Source organism: Athene cunicularia, assembly GCF_003259725.1.
Source record: "Athene cunicularia isolate RWA chromosome 4 unlocalized genomic scaffold, athCun1 chr4_part1, whole genome shotgun sequence".
Lineage (NCBI taxonomy): Eukaryota > Metazoa > Chordata > Aves > Strigiformes > Strigidae > Athene > Athene cunicularia.
Window position 1 is genome coordinate 2,451,027 of NW_020799098.1, and position 11,576 is coordinate 2,462,602.

The window sequence follows — 11,576 nt, forward strand, 5'->3', positions numbered from 1 at the left end:
CTCATCCCCCCTCTCTGCCCCCTCCTGGCAGGGAGTTGCCGAGGGCCAGGAGGTCTCCCCTCAGCCTCCTCTTCTCCAGACTGAACCCCCCCAGTTCCCCCAGCCGCTCCCCAGCAGACCTGTGCTCCAGACCCTGCCCCAGCTCCGTTGCCCTTCTCTGGCCACGCTCGAGTCATTCAATGGCCTTTTTGGGGTGAGGGGCCCAAAACTGAACCCACTCACCGAGGGGCGGCCTCACCAGTGCCAAGCCCAGGGCTCAGATCCCTTCCCTTAATTTTTAATAGGTCTGGTTAAAAATGGGTGCTGGGGTCATTTCATCCCAACTCTGCTCTCACAACAGCTTGGAGGAGCTGAGGAGCTTGCCAGCCCCTGCTGGATGCCCAGCACAGAGAGGGGAGGGATGGGATGGGAGATGAGGGACACGAGTCTCGGCACCTGCTGGATGCAGAACTTCCGCACGGTGTAATCCACCAGGACGGTCACATCCTCCACAGACACTCGGATGTTCCCGTACGTCCAGCAGCCCTGATCCGGCCAGTACTGAGCACACTTACACTGTGGGGAGAGAAAATGGGTGCAGGTGAGCTCTGGTCCCCCACATATCTGGGATTGGCTCCAAGACAGGCCCATGAGCATGAGATGTGCAGGATTTGGACAAAATTGGATTAGATACCAGCCCATGAAGTCTTCTGACACCTACCTCTTTCCTCTCTTTCAGGTTGGTCACCATGACAATTGTTGCTGTGTTTTGCTCCCAAATCATCCTCCAAAAATCGTTCACGGTTTCTTCCTTTGGTCCTAAGGGGAAGGTAAAAAGAAATGTGATCTATGGGATTAACCCCTCAGGCTCTGAGACCAAAACCAGCATGTGAAATCACACACCATGGATGATGCAACATATATTTTACCAATAGATGTCAGCACAGGAGGTGTTTTGGAGTCTGGGAATGTTGGCTAACCTAAGGAACAATCCTATCACACAAGAGCTGGGCTTTCTGGATATGTTTTATGATGAGGAATACAATTTTTAGCCCAAGAAGGGGGAACAGGACAAATGGAGCACGGAAACGACTTGCCCAAGGTCACCCAGGTATATTGTGGCCGTCGCAAGTCGCTCGCAGAAGTCCTGTCCCCGAGCCTGGTGTTTTAACCACGGGATCCCATTTCAATATAGCACAGGAATAGTTACCTGCTGCCTGCCAGACAAGGAGCTGACTCAACTTAGACCTCCCTTGCCAAGCCTGAGGGCGAGCCAAGAGAAGAGCAGAGCCAAAGCTTTACCCCAGCCTGATACCACTGCTGGACCTGGTCCAGCCTTCCTTCTCCAGCAAGAGCCAGGCAAACGGGCAGGTGATGTCCCAACCCACTTGCAAGTCATGAGAGGAAACACAAACCACCTCCTGTGGTCGGATAACCCCCTTCTGCTGACATGAGCCTCCCTGCAAGTAGGCATCTTAGTTTTAGGGATATGTTTGGACTGGTACAAGGAAAACAAGAGAACCAGAGGGCTATGGATGTTACATGCAAGCTGGTGATGTTCTGGTGGGGGACAGCTGAGCTTGGGAAGACTCGTGATACTCATTCTCCGTAGCTGATAGTCTAACTCCCCTCCCAAGACCACAGAGAAATTTCTCTCCAAGGGCACAAGCCCATGTTCTTGTCTGCCGAGGTTTAAAAAGGAGCAGAAATGAAGCCAGATAAGCGTGGTGCTTTCTGTAATATTTTTGAGAATTTAATTAAGCAGCTCACTGGCAACGTTTCCAGAGATCATGACCACCTGCAGCTGAGGGCTAGGGTGGAAGGACAAGACTCAGGGAAGAAAGGCTTTGACGCCCTCCAGCAATCAGTACTGCACAGGTAGGGCTTCTCTTCCTTCCCCAACGCATCCAGCCCTGGTCTTTGACCAGTAAAACCATTTTGGGAACAAACTGTAGACCAGCCAAGCCTCCTTTTGACCAGGGGAGCTCTGCCAGGTGCTGTGCTGTGGTTAGCCTGGCACAGCTTTGTAGAGCAGAAGGACACCAGTCCAACTGCCACCAGATAGTGCTACAGGAATAACCGACCCTTTACCTTGTGCAGCAATGAACTTGTTTTTCTCTTGGTACCCCTACAAAGAAAAGAAGAAAAAGGAAGACAAATTAAAGATGAGCATTTGTCTAACACGGGAGTCATGAAATGCAGCTGTATCATTAATAAACAGAGCCATCACCTGCTCTGTTGCTCACTTCCCCCTCTGCAGAGAATGGGCTGCAGCCTCCATGGTGAGAAACAGCACCGACAGCAGAGAAGAAATCATGGAAAATCCCCATGCAAAGGGTGCCTCCCCCAGAGCAACACCCCCCACACTCGTGTGATGTTGGAATGAGCCCACTTGTTGGCCCAGAGCACTAATGAAGTGGTACCCAACAGCCCTTCTGCTGCCATCAGACCCTGCATCCAGAGCATCACGTGAACATCAGGATTAATCTTCGGGAGATTGGACAGTTGAACTCATGGGGATTGATTTTGTGTTTTTCCTAGTTGATATTTATTTACTGGTGAAGAAAGCAAAGAGCTCTTTTGGGTTTTGCTTTTCTTCACGTGCCTCCTTCTCTCTCAGAGGCTACTTCTTCATATAACTCTTCCAATTCATTTGAGCTATATGGTGATAATCATCAGAGGCAGGGAGGTGACAGAGCCCTGTGCTCTGCCCTGGTGAGGCCACACCTGGAGGGTTGTGTACAGGTTTGGGCACCTCAATGTGAGAGAGATCTCAGGGCTGGAGTGAGGGCAGAGGAGGGCAATGAGGCTGGGGAGGGCTGGAGAATAAATCCTGTGAGGAGCCAGGGAAGGAGCTGGGAGTGTTCAGTGTGAGGAGGAGGAGGCTGAGGGGAGCCCTCATCCCTCTCTGCAGCTCCTGACAGGACATTGCAGAGGCTGGGGCTGGGCTCTGCTCCCAGGGGATCAGGGACAGGACAAGAGGGAACGGCTGGAAACTGCCCCAGGGGAGGGTCAGGCTGGGCAGGAGGAGAAAATGTTTCCCAGCAAGAGTGGTCCGAGAGTGGAACAGGCTGCCCAGGGAGGGGGGAGTCCCCATCCCTGGGGGGGTTTCAGGGCCGTTGGGATGAGCTGTGGGGGATGTGGGGTCAGGGAGAACTTTGCAGAGTCGGGCTGAGGGTTGGAGCCGATGATCCCGAGGGGCTTTTCCAACCGGAGTGATTCTGTGACCCATATATAAATATATGTGACCCATCTCCTCCTAGGAGCAAAGCAGGGCAATGTTGCTTCTATTTCAGCTGGCTTGCTTGATTTCCTTTTCATCCCCTTCCCACGTCCAGCCCTGCAAGCTGGGAAGTACTGATGATTAACCAGCCCCACCATCCATCAGCCGTTAATCAGAAATCCCCAGTTCCTGCAGGAATGGTTCCCAAAGCCTTTGCAAACCAGCTGGCTTGGCTTTGCAGAACCCTAAGGAGAGTAAGTGGTGAAAAGAGGTGGGAAGAGATGTGACTATGGCAAAACAGCTGAGCAAGGGTAGAGATACAGTCAGAATTTATGAGTCCCAGCTCTCAGCCTGTAATTTCAACCACTTTTGTCTGGGGTCATGACAAGGAGTATAGCACAGTGAGCTCACCACAGCCACACAAAGGTTAGGAGATCAAACACCAGTGTAATTCATTGCTCTGGAGGAGCTGGGGAGATGTTAACGTAGGAGGTGGTCTCTTTAACATCCTCTCCCACGCACAAATCACGCCCCATAAAGGCCCCACGCTCCAGGTGGGACCAGGCCCCACCGTTTGGGGTGCAGCCGGTGGGGATTTCCCCTTCAAATCACAAAACTCACATTAATGAAGGAGGCGTTGATGTAGTCAGAGTCAGGAACCCCCTCGACAGGGGTCAGGTGAACCCGGGAATGATCATCTGGAGGAAAATTAAGACTTTGCATTAAAAACAAACCCCTCCACGTAGCTGCTATCTGGCGTAGTGAGAAAGGCGGGTGTTGGAGTGGAGCCCAGGCTCGCTGCTCCCCCGCACACACAAACATCTTTATTCCCCCATACTCTTCTTGTTTAAGCCCTGAGAGGTGCTAGACTTTGCCCAAGGAAGTTTTTCTTCTGCAGAGCACACACATTTGAGCAAGCCCCACTTGCCACCTGGCAAGAGTTGGTCAATTTGGCATTTCCCACCCATTTTATCTTCCATGGCCTCCTGGCTGCTGACAGCTCCAGGGAGCTCCTCCTTGTAGTACTGAGAGCTAAAGCAGATGCAGTCACCCATCTGGGGTGCAAAATGACCTCAACCATGTCCTCTCCCATCCCAAAACCAGGTATGGGGATCCCTGGCAGCAGCACTCCACCCAACCAGCTCCGATACCTACAGGGCAAAATGTTCACGTATCTGTTCTTCTCCTTGTTCTCCTCCTTGGAAGCAGCTTCACACGTGGCCTGTATGGGACACGCTGGGAGAGCCTGAAATGGCAGAAAAGGGGGTTTTCCATGATGTTTCTTACAGCACAGCAGTAACCACAATACAATGGGTGTGTCAGCACAGGCCCCATCTGAGCATCCTGCCCCTCCGGACATGGCCCACACCACTCACACCCCTCACCCCCAGCCCACCGAGCTCAAGGTGATCATTTAAATGGCCTGAGCTTGACTAGAGAGAGTAAATCCCTTCCAAAAAGTGCTATTGGGAATCTCAGGACCCCTGAACACGAGGTGGCAGCAAAGCCTCCGATACCAAGCCCACCAGCCCAGTGATCCAGGAGCTCATTTCTGCTCCCCCAGGCTGCTGCTGAGATTTCCTCCGTTAAGGATGACCCGGTTAAAGCCTCCATCACTCAAGCACACCCAGCGATGGGAAGGAGCACCCATGCAGGGGGTTATTCTCCATCCAGCAGCACGGGGAACCTTTGGGTTGGGGGGTGCTAGGGTGCCAGGAGATGCTGTCCTGGTTCACAAGGGCCAGGTTTCACGTTCGAGCAGAGGAGGTGCTTCCCCAGCACCGTTATTCTACATCCTCTGAGTAGTGAAGAGGATGAAAACGTACTGGAGGGATTCACCATCCCTCCCTCCAGCTGACAGGCCAGACGTGCTTCACAACGGAAGTCTTCAAGGCAGTTGAGTATTTATAACCTGAAAAATCCCCCTCTCCGGGCATTCATTGCACCTATTTAGTTACATCGAAGCGTGGTCAGGAAGGGTATCAAGTTGTGCAACAGCTGGAGAAAGCTGAGTGGCTTTTTTTTTTTTTTAATCTCATCGTCCTCATATTGCCCTGTCGTGCCTTGGACCTAAGGCTTTATGTATTTGCAGATGACACCTTTGCAGTGAAGACAACCAGATCAACAGTGGATTTTCTTTCATTAATTAGGCTGATGGAGAATCCAGTTAGTTCAGCAGTTCCTATATTACATGCTGCGATACTCCAGCTTGTTATTTAACTTTGTCCCCTACCTCAGGATCGCTCTGCCCATTTTTATATCATCAAGGTGAAACAGGTTTATTACCACAAGAAGTTGCAGAGCTCAGCAACACCAAGGAGAGGTTGTAGCCATCTCAGAAGAGATGCTCTAGCATTGTGAGATAAGCACAATACCTGAATTATTACTCACTGCTGAAGGCCAACTGTTGTCCTATAAACTGTGATCATTCTGTTTCAGGGTTAACAGCTTATTGAAATAGACGGGGTCATTTCTGTTTCTCTGTCAGAGCTTTTATTTTGGCTGTTTGTGGATTTAAGCCATGAGGACTGGGAGGAGGGAGGCAGAGCTTGGGAGGAAACCAGCAGGCAGGGAAGTTCTGCAAAACCCCAAGACATCGAGGACACCTCCCGAACCCAGCAAAATGTATCCCTGTAGTGTTACTTGCTAGAAAATCTCTGCTCCCTGCAGTGATTGTGATGGGTAGAGGCTTGCCCACCCTCACAGCAGATTCAGGGACAGAATGGGTCCTCACACCTCGCAGCCCTTTGAGAAACCGCTGAGGACCAGGCAGACCATCACTCCCTCCATGAAGCTCCCTGAGAAGCTCTTCTAAAGCCCAGCATCCAGCACCGTTATGTTATTGACTCAGTTACCCCTGGGTTGATGTGCTGTCCCGAGCTAGGTACCACCGCACGCTAAAGCCCCTCTCTGCTGTACCAGCCATTTTGTCCCTGCTCTATGAAGTGAGAACACATTTTTCCCCACCGTGAGTTGTAAGCTCGACACCAAGAGCAGCCTGCAGGATTTAAGGGCAAGAAGCAAAGGCACTCACGTTGAACTCTTCCCGAAAGAGCTTGTTGTCATCTGCCATCCGGCGGTTGATCTCCTCTTCCAGCTTGTCAACGGGCAGAGGCGGGTATTTACGGTTGGTGCTGGGGGAGCGGGCAAGCAGCGGCATGCTCTGAGGCTCTGCAACGACACCCGGGCATCAGAGGTGCCCACCCAGCTGCTCCCCGTGCCCAGCACTCGTCCATGCCCAGGTGGGCACAGGGACCCCAGGCTTGCTGCTTTTAGGGCTCTCCTCACTATCCCTGTATTTTCATAGAATCACCATTTTCATAGAAAGGACCTTAAAGATAATTTAGTCCAACCCCCCGCCACAGGCAGGGACACCTTCCACTAGCCCAGGATGCCCAAAGCCCCGTCCAACCTGGCCTTGAACCCTTCCAGGCCTTTTGCTTTTCCTATGGACAATGCACAAAAATTTGGGGATGTTGTGATAACATGGAACTCTTTCAGCACCCTGTTGTTGAGTGTTATGTTGTCATAGAGGCAGGATAGGACAATGAGGACCAAGACTAAAAACCCCCTGCAATGCTCTAGATTTGGGCAGGAGTGGCTGGAGAGCTGCCAGTCAGAGAGGGACCTGGGGGAGTGACTGACAGGCAGCTGAATATGAGCCAGCAGTGTGCCCAGTGGCCAAGAAGGCCAATGGCATCCTGGCTTGTGTCAGCACTGGCGTGGCCAGCAGGGACAGGGAAGGGATCTGAGCCCTGGGCTCGGCACTGGTGAGGCCGCCCCTCGGGGAGTGGGTTCAGTTTTGGGCCCCTCACCCCAAAAAGGCCATTGAATGACTCGAGCGTGGCCAGAGAAGGGCAACGGAGCTGGGGCAGGGTCTGGAGCACAGGTCTGCTGGGGAGCGGCTGGGGGAACTGGGGGGGTTCAGTCTGGAGAAGAGGAGGCTGAGGGGAGACCTCCTGGCCCTCTGCAACTCCCTGCCAGGAGGGGGTAGAGAGCGGGGGGTTAGTCTCTTCTCATGAGTAATAAGCAATTGGACAAGAGGAAATGTCCTCAAGCTGCACCAGGGGAAGTTTAGATTGGATGTTAGGAAAAAATTTCTTCACCGAAAGGTTTGTCAAGCACTGGACCAGGCTGCCCAGGGAAGCGGTGGAGTCACCAACCCTGGGGGTATTTAAAAGACGTGTAGATGTGGCACTGAGGGAAATGGTTTAGTGGTGGCCTGGGCAGCACTGGGTTAACGGTTGGGCTTGATGATCTTAAAGGTCCTTTCTAACCTAAATGATTCTGTGACAATGTGAAACTCTTTCAACACCCTGGGATCGAGCATCACACTATTGTAGAGGCAGGATAGGGCAATGAGGACCAAGTCATCAATACTGGGGGATGAAGACCACCTTTCTATGAATTCAGACTTCACCCTTGCTCATATGGGAAGTCTGGCACCATCACCATGACGTAACTCCCAGGTGGACACAGCAAAGGTAGCTGTTGCTTGTGGTTCTTTAGTGAAGCCAAGAAAGGCCACACGAGGGTTATACCAACACAACTGACTGTTCATGAAGTTCACACCTTCATTTATAGCAATGTAAAACCGGTAGGGAAGGTTTTAGCTGCCAACGTAAAAAAAAAAAAAGGTGCTGATTTTCAGTTTGCACTTGCTCTGAAGGTGTTTGGTTTATGTGGAGGGAGCTCAGAAAAAAGGATCTGGACTGAGTTAAAGAGGTGATGGTTCCTCTTCCACTCTTACTTTGGTGCCTCCATATGGATGGAGATGCCCAACTTCAGATCCTCAATGGGCAGCTCTGGCTCAAAGCCAGCGAACGAGACAAGCTCAGGGAGAAAAGAGTTCAGACATTACAGCAGGCTTGCACTGCATAAGACTTTACAATAGCATTTATGCATTTTTAAGAGGTCCAAAAATGTTTTTATAAAGAAAAACCACTGTACGCCCTGCTTTCTCTAAGAAATGTTAGTTTGGTGTCTACAGTTAGTGTGAAGACCTGAGTTTTAATCAGCTGTCATCCTAATTTAAAAGGGTAGAAGGATATTTAATTATTTCCCAAAGATGTGTTTCTTCAAAAAAGGTTGTTATTTGAGTCGAGGAGATATTGTGAAAACTCAAGAGGAACTGTGAGTAGTTTGGTGTTGGAAGGGATTGTCCATTTTAATATTAACCACTTGAGGGCAAACATTTTGTCACTGGAGAGAAAGTTGGGAAATAAATTTGCATCCTGTAAGAGTTCACCAAAATCATGGAAAACAGAGAAAGTTCATAAAAAGAAACAAATAAAAATGTAAATGAAAAAATACTTCCCTACAAAAATATGAAGTGGCAGAACAATGACTGCTGAGTCCCCAAGCACTGTCATTGCACCGGGCTCAGGCTGCAACAGTGCTGCATCCACGGGCTTTCCTGGATTTTCCTGGACTACGGAGGTCTGCGTTCTGATGTATGTATTTATATTATTTTAGTGTATTTATATTTATTCTGCTGTATATTATTTATATTATTCCCATCAGCAATAATATAAAAACATACTCAGGGCCATCTTCATATGCCCTTCCTAGACCACACTCAAGTGGAACATAATCTTCATCTTCCTTTCTACATATTTCCAGCAAATCATGTCCCCAAAACAGCATTTGTTGAACGTTTTCCCACAGCTATTAGAGCTGGCCAGTAAAAGATGCCCCCAGCTATTACGTTGGCTACATGTCCATCAAGCTGCACGTGTCTTATTGCTGTGTTGGAAGGGGAAAGGCACTGTATGGTCAGCAGACCAACCCAGGTAGCTCTGCACTGCCCAGAGAGCTGCCCTGGAGGGTGTAAACCAACTCTACTTTGGCCACTTCAAGGGGTTTATGACATTTTTTGTAATTTTTACAATTTTTTTGAGAATTGATATTTATTTCACTAGTTAACTTTGGCCGATTCCAAGTTGGGGAAAGAGAAAAACCTAAAATATTCTGAAGAATGTCTGCATTGACCTGTTCTGATCTGAACAAAGCTCATTCCTTCTGCAAGATGCACTTTTGCTCCCTGTATCACACGGATGCGGGTCTCACCTGTATCATCCGTCCGGCCGTTGGACAATCGAAAGGAGTTGGAGTGACTCCCTGCTTGCTTGTATTTCTTGAACCTACCGAAGACAAGGGAGCGGAGAATGTCAGTAGATACCCACCCAGAAGGCCAGGTTACCTTCTGGGGGAGCAGTGCAGCCATGAAGGCTGTTCCACACTTTCTCACGGCTTGATGAACCAGTTGGTGGGTCCAAGAGGCTACGGGACCTCTAAAATCCTGCCTACGGATGTAACTTTTAACTGACCACATCTGGAAAGGCTGCAGGAGACAGAGCGAGGTGAAAGCCAGGAGGAGAAGTTTTAAGGCTGCTTTTTATGGAGGACACCCCAAGGAGTTCCTGCTCTACGGGCTGATTCAGCAAAGCACATAAGCCCCAGGTTGATCCGTCCTTCTGCTGCAAAGCCCTTCTCCATGTGCTTTTAACTTGAAGCAGATGATTATGCTCCATTTGCCTGAAGTTAAGGGTTTTGCTGAATCACTGGGCAGGCGGCGGTGAACAGAAACCCTTTTTTTAAGGGCTGGAAGCCAGGTGGGGAGGACTCAAAACTCTGCTGCTGCTGAACTCCCAAGGCAAAACTCTCATCAGGTTCACTGCCTCAAGGGCAGGCACAGAGCCAGGAGATGAAGAGAATTTTTCCACTGCTGAGGAAAATATTTATTTTTTTTTTTTTAAAAAAAAACTTATTTAATCACCAAAATGGTGAGTAAATGAAAAAGTTTACTGCAGGTGAATAAAACCCCTCTTCTAGATGAGCAGATATGCACTCAGGAGCTGGGAATGCTACATTTGAGCAGCCCAGATGTTTGGATTTGTTAAAAATGGACCTAAAAAAGGGCTTTGTCATGTTATAGCCCAGCTACAGCATCACCTAATGCTCCTAACAAGACCTGGCCATATGCCACCTTGGAGCAGAAGATGCACGATGTTAAGGTTTGGTACCAAGGCTGAGCTTGGCTCTGCGTCACGTTCAGTATCAAGATGGGAATCCAGGAATAACACCCCCAGTTATACATACAAAAGACCTTCCAGCTCGAGCGCTGTGTTCAGCTTCCCTGGATTACTCAAGCCAACACTCTTTGCCTCTCAAAGAAATCTTCCCTCAATTTTTAACTACACTGGCAGGAATTTAATTTAATCTGTCCTACTAAATATGACATTTTCAGTAGCAGAACAGGCATTACCCCACACAAGGACCAGCTTTATAGAGAAAGGAATAAGCATAATTTTCTACATAACCCCAAACATAATTTTCATTATCCCTACAGATTTCTTTTTAAAACACCAGCTGTGTCAGCCTTTATCTTAGCAAACAGCACAAAAGGCTTATTCCTGTTCATTTAGTAATTAATTTTTTGTAAAGTAAGGGAAGTTAGCATTAAAGCATTTCTTACCTTAGCATGTACAGCACAATAATAATAAATACTATGACTAGAAGGGAAGACAGGGCCACCATCACAGCTATAATTGGAGTCTCATCTGCAATAGGGAAAGAAAGGTGACGATCAACACTGAAAAACATCCAGCACTATCATTTAACAGGGAAGAGCTCTACAATTTCTGCTTGTAAGATAATAAAAATAATAACAACACTAATAAAAGGTATTGAGTAAGGTTATGTTTCTCCAGTCTGACAGTGAAGACAGATACAGGACCTGAGCGAGGACCATGTATCTCAGATACTCCGAGGTTAGATTCAAACCCGTAACCACGATTCAGAGCAGCTCAGTCTCCTCTAAGTGTTGTACACAGTGAAAATGTGAGCTTGAAGATGAAAACTGTGACTGAGAAAGTTGTGAGTGGGCGATTTTAGGGGTTTCTTCTGCACAACTGAATGTGCCCATGGTGGCCCGACAGCCACCAGTAGAAGTTCCCGCTCTATCACCTGGGGACCTACCAAGTCTTCTGTCTGAGACATAAGGATCCATGCGAGAAGTTTCTGAAAGGTCCATCAGTTTGGTATAAGATGATAAGGAACCTTATATTAAAACAGGTGAAAACTGTGGCTTTTGCAAGATCCCAAAGATACTACGTTTGTAAAACCACCACGACTTTGCTTCCAGCTCCCTGTCAAATGGGACAAGAGGGCAACGCTTTGTGATGCACGTGGGCTCTGAACACCTTGAGGCTGAGGTTTGCTGGGGAGGTTCAGGGCTGCCGAGCTACTTATCATCTGTCCGGCTCATCACAAAGAGGCTGCTCCTGCTGGGACTTCTTTCCTCCCTGGAAAAACTGACTTTAAGGAGGAGGTGACATTAGACAACCCATTGTGCATGCTCTGCACTGCAAGG

At 49.0% G+C, this 11,576-nt stretch overlaps 1 protein-coding gene across 1 annotated transcript in view; it reads right to left on the reverse strand.

Moving 5' to 3' along the window:
* Nucleotides 1-11,576, reverse strand: part of PTPRA (protein tyrosine phosphatase, receptor type A) — a 95,073-nt gene that overhangs the window by 11,552 nt on the left and 71,945 nt on the right. Inside the window, exons 5-13 of the mRNA XM_026846895.1 lie at nucleotides 11,187-11,199; nucleotides 10,680-10,765; nucleotides 9,272-9,345; nucleotides 6,237-6,373; nucleotides 4,358-4,448; nucleotides 3,824-3,900; nucleotides 2,071-2,107; nucleotides 701-798; nucleotides 436-555 (exon numbers count right to left, since the gene is read on the reverse strand). Of these exons, the coding sequence (XP_026702696.1) occupies nucleotides 436-555; nucleotides 701-798; nucleotides 2,071-2,107; nucleotides 3,824-3,900; nucleotides 4,358-4,448; nucleotides 6,237-6,373; nucleotides 9,272-9,345; nucleotides 10,680-10,765; nucleotides 11,187-11,199 (733 nt within the window). The remainder of the gene's footprint in view (nucleotides 1-435; nucleotides 556-700; nucleotides 799-2,070; nucleotides 2,108-3,823; nucleotides 3,901-4,357; nucleotides 4,449-6,236; nucleotides 6,374-9,271; nucleotides 9,346-10,679; nucleotides 10,766-11,186; nucleotides 11,200-11,576) is intronic.